This window comes from Juglans regia, unplaced genomic scaffold (assembly GCF_001411555.2).
Source record: "Juglans regia cultivar Chandler unplaced genomic scaffold, Walnut 2.0 Scaffold_662, whole genome shotgun sequence".
Lineage (NCBI taxonomy): Eukaryota > Viridiplantae > Streptophyta > Magnoliopsida > Fagales > Juglandaceae > Juglans > Juglans regia.
Window position 1 is genome coordinate 1 of NW_023361478.1, and position 26,016 is coordinate 26,016.

The window sequence follows — 26,016 nt, forward strand, 5'->3', positions numbered from 1 at the left end:
TTTTTCAAATCTCAAAACAATAATAATATTAAAACTTAATATTTTAAATTTCAAAACAAAACACAAAATTCTCATCTCACCCCCCAAACCTACAAAATTTAATGTTATTTTTGTAGAATATAATTATTTATACAACGACCAGAATGCCTGATATTGTAATTTTTTTTCTTTTATGTAATATTATTTACAACAAGATATATTCGTTGCGAATAGTTTCATTTTTTGGGTAGAGTTTTACTACACAATCTCCACCACACTCCACACTCTACACTTTTTTTTAAATTTTTAAATTTTTTAATATTTTTTTTAAATTTTTTTTTAGTTTAGTTTTTTAAAATTATTTTAAAATTTCTATTTATTTTTCATACAATAAATATTTAATAAAAAAAAATTAAAAAAAATGTGAAATGTGGAGTATTGGGAGGTCGTAAAGATTTGTCTTTTGGGTAATATAAACATATTAAGATTGTAACGGTACTGTTATTTCGTTACAAAAGACAAATATTTGCAATGAAAAAATATTTCCTTGGGATTGACTTTTGCTCACGCGATATTTGCGACAATAGATCAACGAATAAAAATCATTGTAAATAGTCTTTTGTGAAGAAAAATAGATCACTATTTACAACAACAAAAAATAGACTATTTGCAATGACGCCTTTTTCGTTGCAGTTCTCCCTTAAAAACTGCAGGATAAGTACTTCTCGTTGAGGATGCAAGCTGCCACCAGTGGCTTCACTCTTCAGATCCATGTATTATTAATTATGAGGAGCCCTTGCCAGACGAAAAATAATGTTAGTGCATGCGGGCCGTACGTGCATTAATACGCCAAGTATGAATCTTTACGCGGAATAGGCAACAAACTCAGACCTAATTGCCAGACGAAAAATAATGCTAGTAGTGGTCGTACTTCACTAATACCCCAAATTAATATGAATCCTTACGCGGAATACGTATGCAACAAACTCAGACATACACAATTAACTTGTTAGGAAATCTGGTTGAATCAAATAGTCAACATGATCACCAAAATATTAAGAAAAGTAATATTAATCTAAGAGTTGGTTGGACCTTATGACCCATGCTTGCTTGGCTGGCCTTATTGGTTTACTCGTATTCTATATTAGAACAATCAGGACTACCTAATATTCGACGTTATTTTATAATGGGTTTAAAAAAACTAAATGATATTCGCACTTCCCAAGCGCCGTCCAATCTTTTGAAAAAAAATCAATAAATACAGTACCTAATTGAAAAAAACTTCTCAATAACTTAATATATGTTTCTTAAACTTCTAAACAAAATATAAAAAATAATACAATTTTTTTAAATTTTAAAATAAAAATAATATTCAAGTGATTTTTTAACTTTATAATATTTTTATTTAATTTTTTTCTTTCATTTTTCAAAACTTAATAAAATATCTTAACCCAAATTATTTTGATATTACTGACAGAATTATGAAATATTCTAATTTTCTCGAGCCCTTGGTAAATTATTTTCCAGGCTTTCACGTTCATACGCTGGAAAGCTTTATACATCCAGGAAACTTCTTCTTGGGTGTTGTTTACAGTAGATTCTCGCATTCATACACGTGAACGTGAACCCAACTTCTAGAAAAACTTTTCCTTTTCGTTCCCTACTCTCGATCTACACAACCTCTATTACGTATTATCTTATATGTAAGAGACCCCCGTCCTTTGTCAGAGCATACCCCAAACAGAAAATCAGTATTGTCTTCTCTCTCCCTTAGCAATAGTTACAACTTACAACGAAATTCTTTGCCCTCAACATTTGCAAAGCATGAAGAATCAAAGCAAGCCGATCTTTATAGCAAGCTTTTTAGTCTGCGCAATTCTTTTCTCATATTCTCCATCAACCAGATCTCAAGAAGTTGGTAATGCAGAACAGGCATATATATGTTGTCTCAGTTATTGTTTTTCTTAATTTTGCTTGTGAGTTATTTAACGAGCTATAGCTTAACATGGTGCAGAGAATGAGAGAGAATTTGATTATTTAGAAGGAAGCGATAAGGGGCCACGTCATTGGGGAGACATCAGGAAAGATTGGGCAGCTTGTAAGAATGGAGGCATGCAATCTCCCATTGATTTGTTGAATCAGAGAGTGAAATTGATCCCCAAGTCAGGGCAACTAAAAAGGAACTACAAATCTTGTAATGCCACTGTCAAGAACAGAGGACATGACATTTCGGTAAGGAAGCAAAGCTCCCAAACTTTATGAATTATGTTTATTATATCCTTTAGTTATTACCTTCGCGCATACACCTACATCAGAGATTGAACTCGAGTACCTTTTGTTCGATATTCCTTTTTCCTTTTGTTCTATAATCTGAACGGGAGCTCCTTTTGTTCCATTTTCCTCCTTCCACTTTCTTACGAATAAATAGAAAAATTATGAACTTTTAATGAGAAATGCTTGACTACAAAATCATTATATAAAAATAATCTTATAAATTGATTTGTTTTGTCATGATTTATCAAATTATAAAATTATTTTTTATTATAAAATAAATCTGATAGAAACTGTAAGATTACTTTTATATAAAAAAGCTGTCGCACTACATTTTATTGCCCTTGCGCTGTCCTGACAAGTGACAAACCAAGACGCCATGTGAATGCAGGCTGTTTGGGTGCAGTATTTGCCAGTTGGCTGCTATGTCTGTGGGTGAGCCACCTACAGGGTATTGCTTCCTGAATCCTGATCCCTTTAGAAAAGGGGGGGTGGGGAGAAAGAACCTTTATAACCCAGTTCTTTTCAAATGGGAAAATGATTTACCTACAACACCTTATACAATACATTGTACAACAATGTGTTGTATAAGGGGTATTATTGTAAAATCATCTTATATTTTTATAAGATGATTTTACAATAATACCCCTTATACAACACATTGTTGTACAATGTGTTGTATAAGGTGTTGTAGGTGTATCAATACTCTTTCAAATTAACCGACAAAACTGGTGCTCATGCTCAGAGGCGAGATCTAGATAGGCACCACCCCAACTCCACAAGCTCTCATATTAGCTTTACTTTTCCTCCCCCCCTTATTTCTAAACCTGTAATTTTAAGAACAAAATATAAGAACAGGTGATATAAAGAAAAGCAAAATATGGATATTAAGAAGAAAATAGAAGAAAAGGTAATCCGGTTATGATATTCTGATCTATGGGTTTTTGTTTATTGAACTAGAATATGTAAAAGTTTGATGTTGAAGAAAAGGGGAAACCCTGGTATTACTTAAATGTTGAAATGACATGCATTCGTATTAGTATTTTATGGCCTGGCCCTGTAGCAGCCCTCAGACATTTTGTTTGTCACGGATGCAGCTACAATGGGTAGGTGATGCGGGATCAATACAGATCAACGGCACTGATTACTTTCTACAACAAGGCCACTGGCACTCACCTTCTGAGCATTCCATAAATGGAAGGAGGTCACTTTCTCCATATCTTTTTTCTTATAGCGGAAAACTAGGAATTAATTGTTCAACAACATAATAAACGTATGCTTTTCATTTTCAGATTTGACTTGGAGCTGCATATGGTTCACGTAACCAAGGACCTCAGCGTGAAAAATAAGATTGCTGTTGTCGGACTCTTCTATAAGATTGGTCAACCCGATGCATTCATTTCAAAGGTGCGAATTCCCCCGCAACAATTTTAAATGACCATTGTTTTTCCCTCCTTTGGTTTCATGATGCTTTTGCACAAACCCCTCACGATCAAGAAAGAAAAAAAAAAAAAAGTTGATCACCACATGATGTTATGGCAACACCAGGCCTGGTTTGGTTTGGTTATATGCAGTTCAGATGAAATGAGATAAGATATTTTGTTAAAAGTTAAATAAAATATTATTATAATATAAAATTTTAATATTATTTTTATTTTAAGATTTGAAAAAGTTGAATTGTTTATTATATTTGTGTGGGAGTTTAGAAAAATTGTAATGATTATATAAGATGAGATGAGATAGTTTGATTTTGTGTAACCAAATGAATCTTCAACGCATTTTGTCAATCAAGTTTTGTAGCTTCACTAGTAATAAATATCATCACAAATTTCCTAGAAAAATGACCATGACGCTAAAGGGTTGGAGTTTTGAAAATATAACTCATTTCATTTTATCTTAAAATTTTTCATAATTTTATTTCTAAACATCATTTAAATACAAACACTTTTTAATTTTTAATTTTTAACTTTTTTATTTAATCATTACAACTTTTCCAAACTTCCAAACAAAACATAAAAAATAAATTTTCAAATTTCAAAATAAAAATAATTTAAAAAAGTTATATTCTGACAATATTTTAATTTTATAATATTTTTATTCAAATTTTTTTTTTCATTTCTCAAACCCAATAAAATCTTAACTTAAACAATTTTACTAGTATTCAAAAATTATTTCATATTATTCACAAAATTATTATCTCATCTCATTCTTCAAATATCTCTAAGCCTTGTAACATGTGGGAAGATGATCAACATGATTTTTCTAATGATGTGTAAAATCATTGTCCGTGCCCACACATCATCATGGACATCCCTAGCTAGCTGATATGTTCGAAATGGAGTGTCATGTTTTATTGTTTTTCATCACGGTTTTCAGTTGATGAGAAATATAATGTCCATGAGTGACAAAAAGGGAGAACGAAGAATGGGGGTGATTGATCCTACAGGAATCAAAATGGGTGGCAAGAAGTACTACAGATACATGGGCTCACTGACTGTTCCGCCATGCACTGAAGGTGTCAGTTGGACAATCTATAAAAAGGTAAACAGCTTAGTATATACATGGTCATTCCGTCTTAATGGGTTTTTAATTTTAATTTTCTAAATTACTTGTGTCTTTTGGGTGGCCGAGAATAAGACCCTTGACTACATTTAAAATGTGCCCTCAGATAAGGACCGTCTCAAGGGAACAAGTGAAAATACTTAGAGAGGTGGTCCATGATGTAAGCAACGAAACTTCTTCCTCGAGATATTTTATGATTGAATGGCAAAAATCAAATGAAAACAATGTTGCTCAGGAGAGGTTTGGATTCAAAATCCACCTCAACTCATCTCATCTCATCATTACAATTTTTTCAAATTCTCACATAAAATATAATAAACAATTCAACTTTTTCAAATCCAAAATAACTTTTCCAAACTTCCACACTAAATATAATAAATAATTCAATTTTTATTCTACTATTCACAAACCATCTCAATCCATCTCAACTCATTTCTAAATCCAAATCTCTCCTTAGTCTACATTTATTTAACTGCATCAAAATAAGCAGATTCTAGCTTTCTAACTTCTGATTTACTAAATTGGCAGTACGCTGAGAGGAATTCAAGACCGATTCAACCCCTCAATCGTCGGGAGATCCACCTCTATGGTCCAAATACAAGAAACACAAATGACTAAAATTAAAAGATCCCAAAACTTCTGACGAGGTGTTCTATCACTGCCTCCAGCTATTTATGTTTTGCATAATGTTTTATATTTAATGTTCCGGACAACATTTCTGTTGCTGAATTATGTCGTGGAAGCTAGTCGATTATGGTAAAATGCACATATTCTTGGCGATCAGATAGAAATACCAACATTAGACGCATTTCTTACTCGATCGGCATATAATAATAAAAGGAAAATATTGTAGCTACAAAGGGATTACACAAAATAATGTCACAAATTGATGTAGTTTGATATGGTACTTCGTCAAATTGTAAAGTTATTTTTATTGTAAAGTAGATTTTAACGGATCACATGATGAAAACCAAAGTGGGCCTAGTCTTAAAGATCTTTTACAAGTTATAGATGGGGCAATCACAAGATCAAGAGCCAAGAAGATCAATGAGGCGATACAATTTACTTGGGACGAGATAGCAAAAGCCCAACTTATTTAATTCATTTAAATGACTTATTTTATTAGTTTAGAATAATTAGATTTATTATGAGAAAGACTTAAGAGGGCACCTATTCAAGGGCAAGTTGGAAAAATTATTATTTCTTATGAACTAAGGTTTTTGGGATGGCCTTGTATTTTGGCCAATGACTTATTTGGAAAGTTACTTTTTAGGAACTAGGGTTTCAAGAGGTTACTGTAGCCGAGTTACTGTAGTGTCATACTGTAGCCACAGCACTGTTCACTCAGGGGTTTTTTTGGAAGATGGGGCATTATTTTGGCTAGGATTTTAATTAGGTTTTAGTTTAAATACTCTTTATTGCCTCATGTTAAGAAGTTTATGAAATTTGATGAATTTATTCATTGTGAGTTGAGTTTTGCTCCTCTTGTTCTTAATTGAACTTTTAAACTTATCAAAGGTAAATCACAACCTTTGTGGCGTTCCTCCTTTATAATCTGGGTTCTTGAGACGGGTTCTTCAACGGGTCTAGATTTTAATATAATCTAGGTTCTTGAAACGAGTTCTCATTGGGTCTAGGTTCTCCATCCATTGACTTAATTTTGGTTTTGTTGGAGTGTTTTCATATTGATTGTGGGTTCAAGGGATTCCAATCCCACGGATTCATATCATCACGCATGGAGTTACGTCATATTGTAGAGTACTTTTGTACAATCTCTTTATTGTTGTAGCTTTAACGAATCACATGTGGTTCTATACAACTGTTATGAACCTATTTTGCAACGCTGCATTTTACGACCTAGAACATTTGCATTTCATTTCCTTGTAGTCATGTTAATTCTGAAGTTAATTATTTCACTTGCTACGTGTCATTTCGTTATTTGTTTGATAGTTATCCTTGCGAGGATATGAGAGAAATGTGGAATTCATTGTAAGGATCTAGACATTTTGCTTGAAGCTGGAACTATTTGGAGGAATTGGGAGCCTCGAACATCCCAAGGCATAGCCAACTTATTTGAAGTTCATTTTCTACAATTTTATCTCCATTGTTGTTTCTACTTGTTCGTAATCTTCCATTTATGGGTTCTTCATCTACTGCTCAAGCCGAATCATAATAATTGGTATTAGAGTTGATAATGGACGATGACCCACTTTTTGAACAGCAACAAGAGATCTTACAATGCCTGCTAGACTCTTAGGAGAAGAGTTTTCAGGAGATCAGGGAAGGCTTGATTCAATTGAGGGAGATGGCGCGGTTCTTGTTGGCAAACCAGAACAATATTCATAATCGGAATATTATGAGAGGAAAATCAGCAGGTTTTTCGGAAGGAATAGAAAATTCCGTCGTTAAAAAAGAAGAAGAGGAAACAAATGACCATAATATTCCAGAGCCTCTTGGTGAAATTGCATAGGACTCCCAACAAAATTTTCAAGGCAAATGCAGTGGAGAATGTAGAAAATGCGGTCGAGTTGGAAGAGATCGTTTGCGTACCCACATAAGTTCTTCCCAAAGAAATCTGGGCCAGGAAGGGTATCCCAGCCGACCAATGGTGCCACAGCTTCATCATGGGTGGCCATATTCTAGTCGTGATGCAATGGGTGGGCAAACCCCGAATGTAATGGTCTTTCTGAATTAAGAACCCAGTAATGTGCAGGAACAAGAACAATAAGGCAATAAAACAGAAAACAGAAAGAACACAAGATCAAACCAAGAAATCTACTTTTGATTTCCTGAGAGAGATTTTTGAGTAATCTCCAAACTCCTTACAACAATGAAAATTCACTTCGTAGTTCTATTTTTTCCAATCTCCTTCCATTTACAAGAGTCTGTTATTTGCCAAAACGCCCTGTATCATTAAACGCAAGGCACCACTTCAAGTAGCCATTTCCTTCTTCAGACTTAAAAGCAACGCACCATTTCAATCTTCAAATAACCGTTATCCTTCAAATAGCCATTAAGCCCAATACTTACTACTGCTACCCACTGCTTCTTCAGAAACTCACCCACGACAAAGTCTTTTATAAACTTTTCTAAAAAAAGAAAGCCATTACATTCCCCCTCCCTTAAGACTCTTGTCCACAAGACATTATTAAAAAAAAAAAAAAAATCTTTTAGAGAACCTTAACCACTAGGTGTGGATAAAGGCCTCTCAAGTTCCATAAGGATTCCCAAGAACTGTCCTCAACAAGAGCTCCCAACCACTTGATAAGGACCTCAGTAATAGACCGATTACCTTGTTTCTTCATTCTCCTCTCTAAAATTAATTCAGGCTCTGGTTGAATATGTCTAGCTACATCAGTTGGGGGAAGAGTTGATAGTGGAGCAATGCCTTGATCCAGTTTCTTTTTTAAACATGACACATGGAACACAGGATGTATGGAAGAAGAAGATGGCAACTGTAACTTATAAGCAACAGATCCTATCTTTTCCAAAACCTGAAAAGGTCCATAAAAGTGAGGAGCAAGTTTCACATTATGCCTCAAAGAAACTGATTTTTGTCTGTAGGGTTGTAATCTCAAAAACACCCAGTCACCAACTTGGAAACTCCTCTCAGAGTCTCAGCCTTCTCTTGTTAGCATAGAACTTCATTCTGTGTTGAGCCTTATGAATGTTTTCCTTCAACAAGGATAAAATCTCCTCTCTAGACTTCAACTGGAGATCCACAACTTGATTACGAGTAGTACCAGGCACATAAGACAACAACTTAGGTGGGGAATATCCATAAAGGGCTTCAAATGGAGTAATAGTTGTAGTAGAGTGAGTTGTAGTGTCACCACTCAGCCATGGACAACTAGGGATACCATTCTTTAGGCTTCTGTCTAACATAGCATCTTAGATAAGTTTCTAAGCTTTTATTCAATGCCTCAGTTTGTCCATCTTATTGTGGATGGTAGGCTGAGCTAAAATACAATGAAGTACCCTACAAAAAAAAACAATTGCCTCCAAAAGGAGCTGGTAAAAACTAGATCTCTATCCGAGACTATAGATTTAGGCAATCCATGGAGTTTAAAAACTCCAGAAAAGAAAACTTGTGCAAACTGAGTGGCTGTGTAAGGATGTGATAAAGGAAAGAAATGAGCAAACTTTGTTAACCTATCAATAACCGCAACCCTTCCACAAAATCCATAGAGATATCATGCCAAGGAAGATCTGGAACAGGTAATTGCTGTAATAAGCCAGGATACTGCACATTTTCATGTTTATTAACTTGACAGATTTCACACTCTTGCACTAGTTTCTTAATATCTCGCCTCATGCCTTCCCAAAAGAAATCCAACCTAGCCTTTTTAAGAGGTCTATGGTAGCCTACATGGCCTGCCTATGGGTTATTATGAATGAATTGCAAAATTTTTGCCTGGAAAGGTAAAGATGGTATCACAACCAATCTTCCCTACCTTAATAATAACCCTTGTTGCAAAGAATAGTGTTTAGGACCCTCTTGCCCTTGTTGTAACTTAGATAGAATCTCAGAAGTTTAGGGACACAAGGAGTAACTATTCTTAAGTTCATCTATCCACAAAGGTGTAGGAAAAGATATTAGAGCAACCGTGGCTAACTCTTCTTCATTTCCAATCAACTTAGAGATCCATTTTTGTTGTGCCTCACTCCACCAAGGGCATCTTCAAGTCTATTATCATCTTCCTTCTGCAAATTGAGCCTTATAACTAACTTCACCCTCCTTTCCTCTCTTCACCTCACACCATCACTAAGTGTAGTACAGGTTCTTGTGAGCAAAATATCCATAGATCCTTGAGAAGAGAGTGAACCCAAGAGGTTAGCCTAAGGCCGCTTGGAGAGTTGGTTTGTGTGAGCATCAAGGCTTTGGTTTGGTGAGTAGATATTTCATACTCTTGCTATTATAAGTTAGATCATCATGTTAAACTAATATTTAAATCATGAAACTGAGATTTGAGTTGAGTTTTATGTGATATATTCTTGAAAGTGTGATTTCGGTACAATCTTGAGTATTTTATTTATAAGCTTGTGTTAATCTTGATATATGGCACTAACATATGTTAATATGGTGTTATGAACTTTGTTAAAGCTTGATTATGATGATCAAGAGTGTATAATTCAGAAAAACAGCATGTCATATTACGGATCTAGCTTAATATCTTAGTTGGAGCATGTAGCATGATTATCAGGTATAGGGTTTCAACATGATTGAAGTTCACCCCATCATATCTTGAGTTATTTACTTATTCATGCTTATTTACTAACTAGACATAAGAACTTAGAATGTTAGAAAGTTGGAGTTCTTATTATTCATATGCAAAGGAAAAGGTAGAAACATCATGCTAAGTCTTGGTTTGTGATATATAGTTCTATGATGGTGATGGTCACGTCATATAACGATGATATGATTATGTATGACATGAATATAAGATGCTAGCATGTTAATAAGTTTTGATTTAGGCTATGCTTGGGTACCAAACATTCCTCAATACTTTCCAAATATTCTCGAACTTTTGAAAATACTTCACATGCCAAACAACTTAAAATACTCTCAATGGGACCCACAAACTCACTTCAATCTCTACTCATAACTATTCACAAACATTCTATAATACTTATCACTATTATATATAAATAAAAAATAAAATCACTATAATATATAAATAAAAAATATTTATAACTATTATATATAAATAAAAAATAAAATCGCTATAATATATAAATAAAAAATAAAATCACTATAATATATAAATAAAAAATAAAATAACTATAATATATAAGTAAAAAATAAAATCACTATAATATATAAATAAAAAATAAAATCACTATAATATATAAATAAAAAATAAAATCACTAAAATATATAAATAAAAAATAAAATCACTATAATATTTATCACTATTAAATATAAATAAAAAAATAAAATCACTATTAAATATAAAAAAATCATTATAATATATAAATAAAAAATAAAATCTCTATAATATATAAATAAAAAATAAAATCACTATAATATATAAATAAAAAATAAAATCACTATAATATTTATCACTATTAAATATAAATAAAAAAATAAAATCACTATTAAATATAAAAAAATCATTATAATATATAAATAAAAAATAAAATCTCTATAATATATAAATAAAAAATAAAATCACTATAATAAAAAATAAAAAATAAAATCACTATAATATTTATCACTATTAAATATAAATAAAAAATCATTATAATATATAAATAATAAAAAATATTTATCACTATTATATATAAATAAAAAATAAAATCTCTATAATATATAAATAAAAAATAAAATCACTATAATATTTACCACTATTAAATATAAATAAAAAAATAAAATCACTATAATATATAAATAAAAAATAAAATCACTATAATATATAAATAAAAAATAACATTACTAAAATATTTATAACTATTATATATATAAATAAAATCATTATAATATTTATCACTATTATATATAAATTAAAAATAAAATCATTATAATATTTATCATTATTATATATAAAAGTTAAATAAAATCACTACAATATTTATTAATATTAAAAAATCACTATAATAAAATCATTATAATATTTATTACTAAAAATAAAATCACTATAATATTTATGGAACCCACACATTTTTCAACTACCTACTCAAAAGTCAACAACTCAATATACTTCACACATCCAAACAACTCAAAATACTCTGAATGGGACCCACAAACTCACTCCAATCTCTACTCATAACTATTTACAAACATTCTCAACACTTCTCAACACTTTTCACTATCCAAACGTACCCTTAGTGTTTTGAATAAGTGTTAACGTTCATATCAAAATAACTCATTAAGATCATAGGCTTAAATCACACATATTGAAATTTGGTGTATTACATGTCTCGGGTTTGATGAGTTTTTAATGGTTGATGATTCATGTAATTCTAAGGTTAGAAATAGATCTAGAATAATAAATACCTGAGGTTTGTGAAGTTTTGTGAAATTTGGGACCGATAGTGAAAGCTTATGGTTATAACTGCAATTTCAGAATGTTTAAGGGCAGATTTGCAAATATTATTCTTCGCATGTTAAACTACGGAATTTTCATAATTCCTAACCTTAGTATAGCTTTTATTTCAGCCACGACAATTTTTAGAATTAAAGGAGTTCCTAAGTTGGCCTCTAACTTACTCTTGGATAACATCTATATTTCATGTTATAAATGTTATTTTTTATCATGAAATGTCATATGATATATGTCATAAGCATTCAGCCACTTACATGGTTACAAGTATGATGTGTTATGATTATATGTAACTTTTGCACAAAGCATGAAAATGTAATGATTACATGTCATGAAATATGTTTTTGTCACAAGCATAACATAAAAATATTTCATCACGACGATCCAATGCTAGGATCGGGGATTATCCTAGTGAAACTCATTTTTTCAATTTGGAGTGATTAATAATGAAGTGAAGTTCCCTAGGTTGACAAAGAATACTCAACGAACTTCTAATGAGATAAAAAATCTCATAAGTGAAGTATTTGAACACCTCAACTAGTGGGTGCAACTTTGGCTCATGGTAATGGTTAATTCGAACCATCATGAGAATATCTCTAGCGTATTCACACACTAGATGTGATTACGAAACTAGTTGGTTATGACAGTCTAATGGGGATCTGTGAGGTGCCATACATATGATGTGACGCCTCCAAATTCCGCTTGGGATCGGATGGATATCCGAAGTTTCGGGAGGTGCAACACAAGGTTATCTGCGCCCGTTCATGACATATAAGATGCAATGTTCCTAACATGCATATAGCATTATGTAATATTCGCAGCGGATAATTTTTTTCTGAGCAATACTATGCACCAAACTTATAATATCCTAAATATTTAAAACATAACCCATATATACTTAATGAAATAAACATCCACAATTACAGCATGGTCTCAGAAGACTGTTGTGGCGCCCCCGACCCCCATATAAGGAAAACACGAGAATCGAGACGCCGGGATGATGACAACACGGTCACACATCCCAACGAAAGTGCCAAGTGTGTGTACATGCAACGGTGTACAACAACAACGCAGCGGATTAGTCAACTAAGTACCAGAATTTAAATACAAGTAAACATCAGTAAAGTTTTAAAAGTAGTTATACAGTCATCCAAAATAAAGTTAACACATGTCCCGAAAATACAGAAGGGTAAAATAAAATAACAATAAATAGTGATCCCAGATCACTCCTCGGGCGGAGCCGTCTCCTCAGGCTCACCCTCCTCCTCCTCATCTGCATCAAAATCTGCGTTACCACAGAATGGTACCGCAGGTAAGTATAACCCAAATAATTCTCAGGAATAAAATGCATTTAATACAACTAACATGCATGCATATGATGAAATATGCATTTTTCTCAAAACATCATTTTCCCCGAAAATGATAATTTTCCAACACACGCCAAAAATCTCATTTGGCCCAAAAATACTCCGTAAAACATTTTCCCAGAAAATGAATTACACAAAATCCAACACACGCTATTTTCCCAGAAAATAGTCCATTTTTAGTGTATGCACCATGATCTCCCCTATGGGTCATCCGCACACCCTGGCTTTGTAGCGATGCCCACTTACGCGCCCAACACGTTCGTGGGTACATCCACTACACAACGAGCGATGCCCAGTTCCGCGCCCAGCGCGTACATGGCCAGACATCCTCTAGTCCCCGCCAGCAGAAGGACCACGGAGTCGGCACGAATCACTCGTCCGATCCCATTGTCGCCCAGCGACAATCCAGGGGACGTTACTCAGTTTATTCCGCTCCCGAGTAACCAGAGGAGCTCCACCGAGATAATGCCCCATCTCGGCTTGGGGTTCGTGATACACACGCACCCAACAAATCATTCACATGAAAACCCAGTTTTCATAAACACATGAACATGAATGCAATACACGAAAACCCAGTTTTCCTTTACAAACATGAACATGCATGAAATGCACATGTACCAACACAAATCCACATTCCTCAATAACCAATAACCAATCCAATCAAACCAACCCAAACAACTCCAATCATAAATCCATCCGACCCCCGTACTCCTCGGACTCAGTCCGGCATGCCAAAAAATACAGTGAAATGCGTTAGTGCAAAAATACATAAAATTCATGAGAATACTTTGGAGAAATACTTACAGCGCTATATGATAATTTCCGGAGGATCACGAAGCTGAAAAAGGCGACGTCTGAGCAACACCACAGTGTAAAATACACTGTGGCCGTGGGTCACAAATACCCACTTTTCAACGGAGACAAACGAAGACCCCAAAATGATAGGGTAGGGCCTAGAGAGGTCGGTGAAGCCAATGGTGGTGGTGGTTTGCCGTGGATGACGGCGCAAATGGTGGTTTAAGGCCAAAAACGCCGAAATCGGAGATGGACTTGGTGGGGCTTCACCGGTAACGGATCGGAGCCGGGGTTGGGTCCAAAGGGTTGCCAAGAGGTCGGGGATGAATGATGCAAACCAAGGAGTTGGACATGCTAATCATACAAGTGGGAATGGAGCTGAATTTGTACAAGACCCTTTGTCATTTCCTAGTGGCCCAATTACAAGACTTAGAGCCAAACGTTTCAAGGAAGCACTAAATGGGCTAATCCAAGAGAATTGGGCTGATTCTAAAAAGACCAAGATGGGCTCAAATAATATTCAAGACTTAATCCATGTCATCAAGGCAATTGAAGAGGCTAATTAGCACATAGAAATATGATGAATGGTCTGACCATTAAAGGACGTGAATTTGTTAAGTTTCAAGAATATTAAATAGGTGAATGAACTTGGTCTTGCCTGGGTACGTGAAATACATTGAATTTAGTCATTTAGTCATTTCTGGCTGCCTCTAGAAGTCCAAGAGGCCTAAATTTCGTGGGACTTGTTATGTTAATATTTGTGTTGCTTTTAAAGCTGTAGTTATGACTTTTCCTATTCTTGGAGGGTTGTTCCAAGTATATAAAGGGGTTATTTCGAGTTTTAATATCAGATTGGAAATTTCAGAAACTTATTTGTTTTGTGAGGTCTTGTGTTCCTCTTGGTTCTTCAAAGAACTCCTTGAACTTATCAAGTTAATCTTGTGGCGTTCAAGCTCCAAACTTATCACCTTGATTCTGATTTCTGGGTGTGGCGTTTTCAATCCTTCGTAGTCTTGGTTCTCATCTAGTTGGGTGACTGGTCAAGGCTCAACAAATCTTGTCAATACGATCTTGGGGTTCCAAGCCATCATTGTTATCGGGTTTCATCACAATTGTTGGTGAAGTTCATATCATTTTGGTATCAAGAGCTTTGGTTCTAAGATAAGTTTGTCTATCTTTTATTTTCGTTCTATTTCCTGTTCCTGCTGTGTTTAAAAAAAAAAAAAAAAAGGGTACACGATTCCAGTAAGAAAACTTCTTCCTTTCAATCTTGTATCTCACCTTATTCAAGTACTTGAACTTTTGATGAGTTTTGGTTGTTTATTTTCTGAATTGCTGCTGGATTATTTTGAATGAGTTTCTTGAAGTTCGATTAAGAACTAAAGAAGACACAGAAGAGTGGAAAAAGGCAAGAGTGTGCGAGACCATATGAGGGTAAAAGCCGTTTAGAGTGAAAACACGAGTGCAAGTGTATCAATTCTTGAGTGAAACACGTGAGGGAGTGCTTGTGAGGATTCTAACTTTGTTTGCAGATTTTAAAACATGTCTAATAATCAAGAAGAAGACACAACCGAAGAATTTCGACAACCTCCAGTTCCAAACCTCCAAATGCAAGCGATGTTAGGGGAGATGAGGCGTATGTTGAGGGCTGAATTAGAACCTATTCACGAAAGGTTGGACAGGGTAGAAGCGGAAACTCCTAGGGGCCAGCAACATGACATCCACAATAGGCAGCATGGTGGGCGTGGTCCGTGGCGGAATGTTGATGGAGAGGCGGAGTCGGAGGAGTTTGATGAGCAATATTTGAACCGAGGCAGGATTGAGCGTGGGTATAGAAATAGAGAAGCTAGGATGGGTAGGCCTAGGAGGGATAACGATTTAGGAAATATAAAGATTAAAATCCCATCTTTTCAAGGTAAAAATGATCCTGAAGTTTATTTGGAGTGGGAAACTAAAATGGAGATGGTTTTTGATTGTCACAACTACTCAGAGATAAAGAAGGTTAAGTTGGCTGCAATTGAATTTACCGATTATGCCATTGTGTGGTGGGATCAATTACTGATTAATAGGAGGAGGAATAGAGAGCCACCCGTGGACACTTGGGAGGAAATGAAAATGCTTATGAGGAAGCGTTTTGTACCCAGCCACTATTATAGGCGATTGTATCAAAAATTACAGAGGTTAATTCAAGGATCTAAAAGTGTGGATGAGTATTACAAGGAGATGGAGGTAGCTATGATCCGGGCTAATGTAGAAGAGGACCGGGAAGCCACCATGGCTAGGTTTTTGCACGGTTTAAATCGTGAGATTGCGGATATAGTCGAGATGCAGCACTATGTTGAGTTGACAGATATGGTGCATCAAGCCATAAAGGTGGAGGAACAATTCAAACGAAAGGGATTGGCTAGGAGGGGACTGCCTATGGCTACAACCAGCTCGTGGAAGACAACTCCAAAAAGGGACGAGCAGCAACAAAATAAGCCAAAATTTGAATCCTCTAAGAATGCCAACTTAAAGACCGCCACTACTTCAGGTACAATCGAGACTTCAAGTTCTAAAACACGTGATATTAAATGTTTTAAATGTCAGGGGCGCGGACATATAGCCAGCCAGTGTGTAAACAAGAGGGTGATGGTGATAAATGCCCAAGGAGAGCTTGAGTCAGAAAATGAGGAAGAAGTAGATAATGATGATATGCCATCTATGGAGGATGCTGACGATGAGCAAAATGCTGTGGTTGGAGATTTATTGGTTGCAAGGCGAGTTCTCAATGTGCAGGTTAAGGAGGAAGAAAGTAACCAAAGGGAGAACTTGTTTCATACTCGGTGCTTTGTAAATAACAAAGTTTGCAGTGTCATTATCGATGGTGGGAGTTGCACAAATGTAGCCAGCACTTATTTGGTGGAGAAATTGGCTTTAACTACCTTGAAACATCCTCAACCTTACCGGCTTCAGTGGTTGAATGAATGTGGGGAAATCAAGGTGACAAGACAAGTGTTGGTGGCATTATCCATTGGCAAATATGAGGATGAGGTGCTTTGTGATGTGGTTCCTATGCACGCATGCCATTTACTGTTGGGAAGACCATGGCAGTATGATCTGAGGGTTACGCATGATGGATTCACAAATAAGTATTCCTTCACTCTTAATAGGCAACCTATTACTCTTGTGCCATTAACTCCAAAACAGGTCAGGGAGGACCAATTAAAGTTACAAAGTTCGAATGAAAAAAAAAAAGGAAAAGGAAAGGAAGGCCGAAACTGAAAAAAAAGACTTAAAAAAAAAAGGAGAGAAAAACATTGATCAGAGTGAAAAAGAAAGAGAGAGGATTTCGGCTATAGTGAGAGCAAGAGAGGAAAAATTCAATTACATTGCAAAAAAAAGTGAGATCAAGAGAGCATTATTTTCACACCAGCCCCTTATTGTACTCATGTACAAGGAGGCTCTTTTATGTACTAATGATCTCGTCGGTGCTTTGCCGAGCAATATTGTTTCTCTTTTGCAGGAGTTTGAAGATGTCCTTCCTGAAGAGGTACCATATGGTTTACCTCCAATCCGAGGGATTGAACATCAAATTGATTTCATACCTGGTGCATCAATTCCAAACCGACCTGCTTATAGGAGTAATCCCGAGGAGACCAAGGAACTTCAGAGGCAAGTAAGTGAATTATTGGAGAAGGGGTTTGTGCGTGAAAGTATGAGTCCTTGTGCGGTTCCGGTGCTGTTAGTTCCCAAGAAGGATGGAACATGGAGGATGTGTGTTGACTGCCGAGCCATCAACAACATAACGGTAAAGTATCGTCATCCCATTCCTAGACTAGATGATATGTTGGATGAATTGTATGGTTCTTGTGTCTTTACAAAAATTGATCTTAAGAGTGGATATCATCAGATTAGGATGAAAGAAGGTGATGAATGGAAAACTGCTTTTAAGACTAAATATGGTTTGTATGAGTGGTTAGTGATGCCTTTCGGTTTAACTAATGCTCCGAGCACATTTATGCGTTTGATGAACCATGTTTTGCGAGCATTTATTGGCAGATTTGTAGTTGTGTATTTTGATGATATCCTGATCTATAGCAAAAATTTGGAAGAACATGTAATGCATTTGAAATCTGTTTTGGAAATTCTAAGGAAAGAAAGGTTGTTTGCTAACCTCAAAAAGTGCACCTTTTGCACGGATAAGCTTGTGTTTCTTGGTTTTGTTGTTAGTAAGAGAGGAATTGAGGTGGATGAGGAAAAGGTGAAGGCAATCCAAGAGTGGTCAACGCCTACAACAGTCAGCCAAGTGAGGAGTTTCCACGGCTTAGCTAGCTTCTATAGACGGTTTGTGCGTGATTTTAGTAGCTTAGCCGCCCCTCTTACTGAAGTCATCAAGAAAAATGTGCCGTTTAAGTGGGGAAAAGAACAAGAAAAGGCATTTAGTCTGATCAAAGAAAAGTTAACTAATGCACCTTTGCTTGTTTTACCTAACTTTGCTAAAACTTTTGAAATTGAGTGTGATGCTTCAGGCATAGGAATTGGAGCTGTTTTGATGCAAGAAGGCCGTCCAATTGCTTATTTCAGTGAAAAGTTGAGTGGGGCAGCCCTAAATTACCCTACTTATGATAAGGAGATGTATGCCTTGGTGAGGGCTTTGGAAAATTGGCAACACTATCTATGGCCAAAGGAGTTTGTGATTCACACAGATCATGAGTCTTTGAAGCATTTGAAAGGACAGCAAAGGTTGAACAAACGCCATGCCAAGTGGGTGGAATTCATTGAAACATTTCCGTATGTGATCAGATATAAGCAAGGTAAGGAAAATGTGGTGGCTGATGCATTGTCCCGAAGGTATGCCTTACTTTCCATTTTAGATACAAAAATGCTTGGCTTTGAATACATTAAGGAATTGTATGCTCAAGATTCTGATTTTGGTGATGTGTTCAATGCATGTGAAAAAATGGCGTTTGGTAAGTTTTATAGGTATGATGGATTTTTGTTTCGGGAAAATAAACTGTGTTTGCCAATATGTTCTTTGCGCGAATTGCTTGTGAGAGAAGCTCATGGTGGTGGTTTGATGGGTCATTTTGGTGTAGCTAAGACTTTAGGAATTTTGCATGAACATTTTTTTTGGCCTCATATGAAACGTGATGTGGAAAGAATTTGTGAGAAGTGTATCACGTGTAAACAGGCTAAGTCTAAGTTGAAACCCCATGGTTTGTACACCCCTTTGCCAATACCTAGTGAACCTTGGACTGATATTTCTATGGATTTTGTTTTAGGTTTACCTAGGACTAAGAGGGGGAGAGATTCAGTTTTTGTGGTGGTAGATAGATTTTCCAAGATGGCACACTTCATTGCATGCCATAAAACTGATGATGCATCACATATAGCTGATTTGTTCTTCAAAGAAATTGTTAGGTTACATGGTATGCCTAAGACCATTGTTTCTGATAGGGATGCAAAGTTTTTGAGTTACTTTTGGAAGACTTTGTGGGGAAAGCTGGGAACTAAGTTGTTGTTTTCTACTACTTGTCATCCACAAACGGATGGCCAAACTGAAGTAGTAAATAGAACTTTGTCGTCTTTGTTGCGTGCTATCATTAAAAAGAACTTGAAAGCATGGGAAGATTGTTTGCCACATGTTGAATTTGCTTACAATAGAAGTATACATTCTGCAACTAAGTTTTCACCATTTGAAATTGTTTATGGCTTTAACCCATTGTCACCTTTGGATTTAACTTCTTTACCTTTGAGTGAACGTGTGAACTTAGATGGCAAAAAGAAGGCAGAATTTGTAAAGATGATTCATGAAAAGGCACGGCTGAACATTGAAAGGAGGACTAAACAATATGTCCATCAAGCCAACAAGGGACGTAAGAAGGTAGTGTTTCAACCAGGAGATTGGGTTTGGTTGCACTTAAGGAAGGACCGTTTTCCAGAGAAGCGGCGTTCAAAACTCCTACCTCGGGGTGACGGGCCATTTCAAGTAGTAGAACGCATCAATGATAATGCCTACAAGCTTGACTTACCAGGTGAGTATGGTGTCAGTGCAAGCTTTAATGTTGCTGATTTGTCTCCTTTTGATGTAGGTGATGATTTGAGGACAAATCCTTCTCAAGAGGGGGAGAATGATGCAAACCAAGGAGTTGGACATGCTAATCATACAAGTGGGAATGGAGCTGAATTTGTACAAGACCCTTTGTCATTTCCTAGTGGCCCAATTACAAGACTTAGAGCCAAACGTTTCGAGGAAGCACTAAATGGGCTAATCCAAGAGAATTGGGCTGATTCTAAAAAGACCAAGATGGGCTCAAATAATATTCAAGACTTAATCCATGTCATCAAGGCAATTGAAGAGGCTAATTAGCACATAGAAATATGATGAATGGTCTGACCATTAAAGGACGTGAATTTGTTAAGTTTCAAGAATATTAAATAGGTGAATGAACTTGGTCTTGCCTGGGTACGTGAAATACATTGAATTTAGTCATTTAGTCATTTCTGGCTGCCTCTAGAAGTCCAAGAGGCCTAAATTTCGTGGGACTTGTTATGTTAATATTTGTGTTGCTTTTAAAGCTGTAGTTATGACTTTTCCTATTCTTGGAGGGTTGTTCCAAGTATATAAAGGGGTTATTTCGAGTTTTAATAGCAGATTGGAAATTTCAGAAACTTATTTGTTTTTGTGAGGTCTTGTGTTCCTCTTGGTTCTTCAAAGAACTCCTTGAACTTATCAAGTTAATCTTGTGGCGTTCAAGCTCCAAACTTATCACCTTGATTCTGATTTCTGGGTGTGGCGTTTTCAATCCTTCGTAGTCTTGGTTCTCATCTAGTTGGGTGACTGGTCAAGGCTCAACAAATCTTGTCAATACGATCTTGGGGTTCCAAGCCATCATTGTTATCGGGTTTCATCACAATTGTTGGTGAAGTTCATATCAATGAAGTGGTAGGAAGATGGTGGCCAATGGCGGTGCGACGGCGGCGCAACGGCGGAAAGAGTGCCGCGGCTTCGTGGGTCTCGTGGGGGCTAACGGCGACTTGGATGGAAGTGAGGTTGGTAGGGTGAGGTCGCCGGCGGCAGGGGAACCGAAAGGAGGGGGCGGTGAGAGTCACCGCCGGCTCAACGGCGGTGGGCTGGGTGGAAGCCGAAGTCGCACGGGAGAGAGGGAGAAGCAGCTCGCGCGGGAAGAAGGAGAAATAAGGAGGAAGAAAAAGAAAAGAAAGAAAAGAAAAGGAGGAAAAGAAAAATAGGGGAAAAGAAATGAGGTCCAATCCTCATAACTTGGGTCACGAAAATGATCCAACGGAAACGATTTTAAAACCACAAATTAAATAAAATAATTTAAACGTAATGGTAAAGTCAAATTGAAATAATTAAATCTCACAGTAATTAATTTAAATATTAAAAGCAATTTAAATACATAACAATAAATAAATATTAAGAAAGCACATAAAAATAATTTTCACCAAATTAAAAATCATAAAAATAACCCAATTAAAATCCAGTAATTTTAAAACAAGAGAATAATTTTTTGAATAACATAAAAATAATCCTTCAATAAAAATACACTAAAATACGGGGTGTTACATCCTCCCCCCCTTAAAAAAAAATTTCGTCCTCGAAATTAGCAAGGTCAAACATTAAACTAAGACAGGATCAAAATCCAACCAAGAGCATACTTAGAACGTACCGACAATTTCAATCAAACAAGTAAGGATAATGCTCCCTCATGTCGGCTTCTCTTTCCCATGAGAAATCTTGAGCCAACGGATCACCCCATGACACTTTCACCATAGGTATTGTCTTGGACCTTAATCTTTGCTCTTTCCAATCTACAATCTGCGTCGGGGCAACTTCATAAGTAAGGTTAGGCTGAAGTTGAATGCGTTCAGGGTCAACAAAACGTGGCTCTTGCTGTTCAAAACTCTTCTTCAACGAAGACACATGAAACACATCATGAACATCCCCAAAATAATCCGGCAAGGCAACTCTATAAGCAACAAGCCCAACTTTCTCTACGATCTGAAAAGGGCCAACATACCTTGGACTGAGCTTTCCTTTCTTACCAAAGCGCTTAACGCCTTTCATAGGAGAGACTTTAAGATAAACCCAATCACCTACTTCAAGGGATAAGTCTCTTCTTCTTGTATCTGCATAACTCTTCTGGCGACTTTACGCTTCTGCCATTTTAGTCCTTATGAACTGAACTTGATCCTTCATTTCTTGAATTATCTCAGGCCCAATTACTTTACTCTCGCCGACTTCATCCCAACACAAGGGTGATCTACACTTCCTTCCATACAAAGCTTCATACGGGGCCATCTGGATGGAAGAATGAAAACTGTTATTATAAGAGAATTCAATAAGCGGTAGATGATTCTCCCAACTTCCTTGAAATTCTGTGACACAAGACCGCAACATATCCTCTAGAGTCTGAATAGTACGCTCTAATTGACCGTCAGTTTGAGGGAGATATGCACTAGTAAACTTCAACTTAGTGCCTAAAGCCGCCTGCAAGCTCTTCCAAAAATGGGACGTAAACCGCGGGTCCCGATCTGACACGATACTCTTTGGTACTCCATGCAAACGCACTATCTCCTTGACATATAATCGAGTCAACTTACCCAAAGAGTCAGTATTATTAACAGGCAAGAAATGGGCACTCTTGGTCAACCGATCAACAATCACCCAAATTGAGTTCTTCCCACTAGGAGTCCTCGGCAAACCTACAACAAAATCCATAGAAATATCATCCCACTTCCACTCAGGAATAGGGAGAGGTTGAAGTCTACCAGCAGGTCTTTGATGCTCAGCCTTTACTCGACGACACGTGTCACATTTCTCAATAAACAAAGCGATGTCCAACTTCATTCCTTCCCACCAGAAATTCCTCTTTAAATCTCGATACATCTTCGTGCTTCTTGGATGAACTGAATAAGGAGCCGCATGGGCTTCTGCCAAAATCCGCTCTTTAAATTCAGAATCTCGGGGAATCACTCTACGATCCCGAAACCGAAGAATACCATCCTTATCCAAGCTGAAATTCAAGGGTCCTCTAGACTTCCTGACTCTTTTCCTGATAGCTAACAATGTAGGATCCCTTCTTTGAAGAGTCTTCAATTCTTCAAAATCCACTACTCGGACATCCAAGACTGACGATAACAATTCCTCTTGCTGTGAACTCTCGATAAGAAGTCTCCTCATTCCACAAAGGAGAGAGTCCAAATCCGATGACTCTGCTTCATCCACTTGTCGAGATTTCCTACTCAAAGCATCAGCGACTAAATTCGCCTTTCCTGGATGATACTTGATCTCACATTGATAGTCGCTAATCAACTCTAACCACCGTCTCTGTCTCATATTGAGATTCTTCTGAGTAAACAGATGCTTTAAGCTCTTGTGATCAGTAAAAACTTCACAGGCTTCACCATACAGACAATGCCGCCAAATCTTAAGAGCAAAAACTATTGCCGCCAACTCCAAATCAACACCTATGTTACAACTTCTAAACCTCCATTGAATTCTACTTTTGGTAACCTAATAGCCACTTCCAAAGCTAACCATCAATAACAAATTGCACAACTAAATTATTAATCTCCAATTACAAGTATCTTGTCAAAATTCAAGTCACCACTAATTCTCCAAAATCAGCACAATCTGAACTCCTGACTACAACCAAAAATACCACGCTCCTGCTGCGCACTCTGATATTCGCAACATGCATAAAACTTATGTCCTCATGAAACTAACACCATCGAGTACAAGGTGGCTCCATTCCTATTGACCAAAAACTCTTATCACATCTTGGTAGAAAAATACTCCCTTTCCAAAAACCACGAATTATAACTCAAATTCCTCAATTAACTCTCGCAGCCTTAATCAAAATCAATTCCATAAAATACATCCCCCTCATCTACGATAAGGAACATACCTTAAAATGCTCGATTTCCAACCCAACCAACCAATAAGAGCGCCTATAAACTTCTACCTGACAATCTAAACCCAAAAGCTCATCACTTACATTCTGAACAACATCTAATCTAGCGGTGACTAAACTCATTACGAACCACCATAGATTACACCAAAACATTATCAAAACCTTCTTGGTAACTCCCTCACTTATCTCTACTCCTACAAGCTAGCATTAACATAACTAGTTCCTTCAATAGTACATCACTATTAAACCTCAAGGCAAACCATACTGCTCAAATCTTCAATCCACCAAAAGTCATTGCAAAGCACCCAAGGATCCTAATGCTTTATTAACCGCATACTTGATCATCTTATCCACTGTTGATACCTAAGGTTCAACTTCGAAGATCTTATCATACACCATACACGATGTCCCAACAATCTCTCTTCCAGTTAAATAACAATGTCCTTAATTCAACCAACTGGATGCTCAATTTCCAAAAGAAAGTATAACCTCAAAAATTTAAATTCCTAGGTGAACTCAGGTCACAATTAATTCCTGAAGATAATCACAATAACTATTCCCAACCATGCTTCATTGAGTAACCCACTTCAACTGCACACTTCGATCAACTCACCAAAAACTCCAAGCCAAGGTCTCTTAAATTACCACTATTGTGTCGACTCCTCTTCAACACCTACCAAAATCTCTTCCTCCAAACCATAATGAGACTAGGACTTATACTCTCCGAAATCCATAACCACTCACCACTACTATACATCAATGTCACGCACCCTTAGCCAAAACCAATAATCCTCCAAACGTGCAGATGATCATCATTACCATTTCCATCACTAGACCTATATCCTCGAAATCAACAAAAATCATTTCCTAAATCTGCACCATCTCTTATCCTTAAAATTGATACAGATTAAATCCTCAACCTATCACTGAAACATCGAGCTAAAAGCAATAATCTTTCGAATTAGATCAACATCCTCAATCCTCAGAAAATACACGAACTAGATAATTCCCTTCAGTCTCCAAAGAAATTATCCTAAAAAAAAATTCTCATATCAGTAACTCAACTCTCATCAATCCTATTTTAATTCAGTCCTTCAACTTTGTAATTCTAAAACCTTAAACAAAATAAAATCATTTTCCGAAATCCTTAAAATCGATGACCTCAAATCTAAAACATTCACCCTATAAAACTTGTAAATTCTAAAACTCCAAATGTTATCAAATTGCTTATCAAGGTCGGCAAGATCGAAAACTTCTAATCTAAGTAATCCTTTAATTGCTTGTTGAACTTACCACCTTAAATCTTATAACTTATTTCCTAAAAACTATGAAGCCTCAAACCTCAGATGAACTTATCATAAATCTAACCTTGAAATTTGAACTTACAACCTCCTACCCCAAAAACTCATTACATAAATTCTACGGAACCTAAGACCTTAATTATCCTAAGCAATTTAAAATTATTCCCCTCCTTAGCAGCAATTCGAATTCCTACTCCAGAAAGTTCACTCTGACCAAGATGTTCGAACCTCGATATTAAAACAAACCAATCACCAAGAGTCCAAACCTATTACACCAAATGTTCAAGCCTAACAATGGCCTTCCCAGTCATACTATCTTCCTGTCATAGCGTAATCCTTAACCCGCCTTTCAATTCCGAACAAAACAAAACAAAACAAAATCAAATCATAACAATTAAAATTTCATACATAAAATAGCATACGACAAAATGCATAAAACCAATGAAGTAGCTCACAATAAAATGATTAAAACAATAAAATAACATAACATAAATAAATCAATAAAATAAATAAACAAACAAGTAATATACAATAACTAAATAAAACCAATAAAACCACAAACTTTAAATTAAATAATTTTCAAATCACAACTTTTAAAACTTTCTGGTACTGCACCTATGGGACATGTGGTTTTACCCAGAGCCGAACTGCTCTGATACCACCTGTGGCGCCCCCGACCCCCATGTAGAGAAAACACGGGAATCGAGAAGCCGGGATGATGACAACACGGTCACACATCCCAACGAAGTGCCAGTGTGTGTACATGCAACGGTATACA

General features: G+C 36.1%; 2 protein-coding genes across 2 annotated transcripts; both read left to right on the forward strand.

Moving 5' to 3' along the window:
* Positions 1–1,528: 1,528 nt before the first annotated feature.
* On the forward strand, positions 1,529–5,659 carry LOC109020853 (alpha carbonic anhydrase 7-like). Its single transcript, XM_035687093.1, has 7 exons — positions 1,529–1,897; positions 1,994–2,211; positions 3,348–3,454; positions 3,543–3,657; positions 4,627–4,791; positions 4,919–4,972; positions 5,341–5,659. The coding sequence occupies exons 1-7, from the start codon at positions 1,804–1,806 to the stop codon at positions 5,428–5,430; spliced, it is 843 nt and encodes a 280-aa protein (XP_035542986.1). The 5' UTR covers positions 1,529–1,803; the 3' UTR covers positions 5,431–5,659.
* A 9,900-nt stretch (positions 5,660–15,559) lies between these two features.
* LOC118346088 lies at positions 15,560–20,087 on the forward strand (the record flags this gene model as incomplete). The annotated part of the gene is made up of 4 exons (XM_035687092.1): positions 15,560–17,206; positions 17,523–17,675; positions 18,234–18,850; positions 19,925–20,087. Coding segments are annotated over exons 1-4 (2,580 nt in total), but the record flags the coding sequence as incomplete, so codon positions are not given.
* Between the last annotated feature and the right edge of the window lie 5,929 nt (positions 20,088–26,016).

Coding starts and splice junctions, on each gene's coding strand:
- LOC109020853 (XM_035687093.1), top strand. CDS start 1,804: ATGAAGAATCAAAGCAAGCCGATCTTTATAGCAAGCTTTTTAGTCTGC. Junction 3,455..3,542: donor CATTCCATAAATGGAAGGAG/GTCACTTTCTCC, acceptor TTTCATTTTCAG/ATTTGACTTGGAGCTGCATA. Junction 4,792..4,918: donor GTTGGACAATCTATAAAAAG/GTAAACAGCTTA, acceptor ATGTGCCCTCAG/ATAAGGACCGTCTCAAGGGA.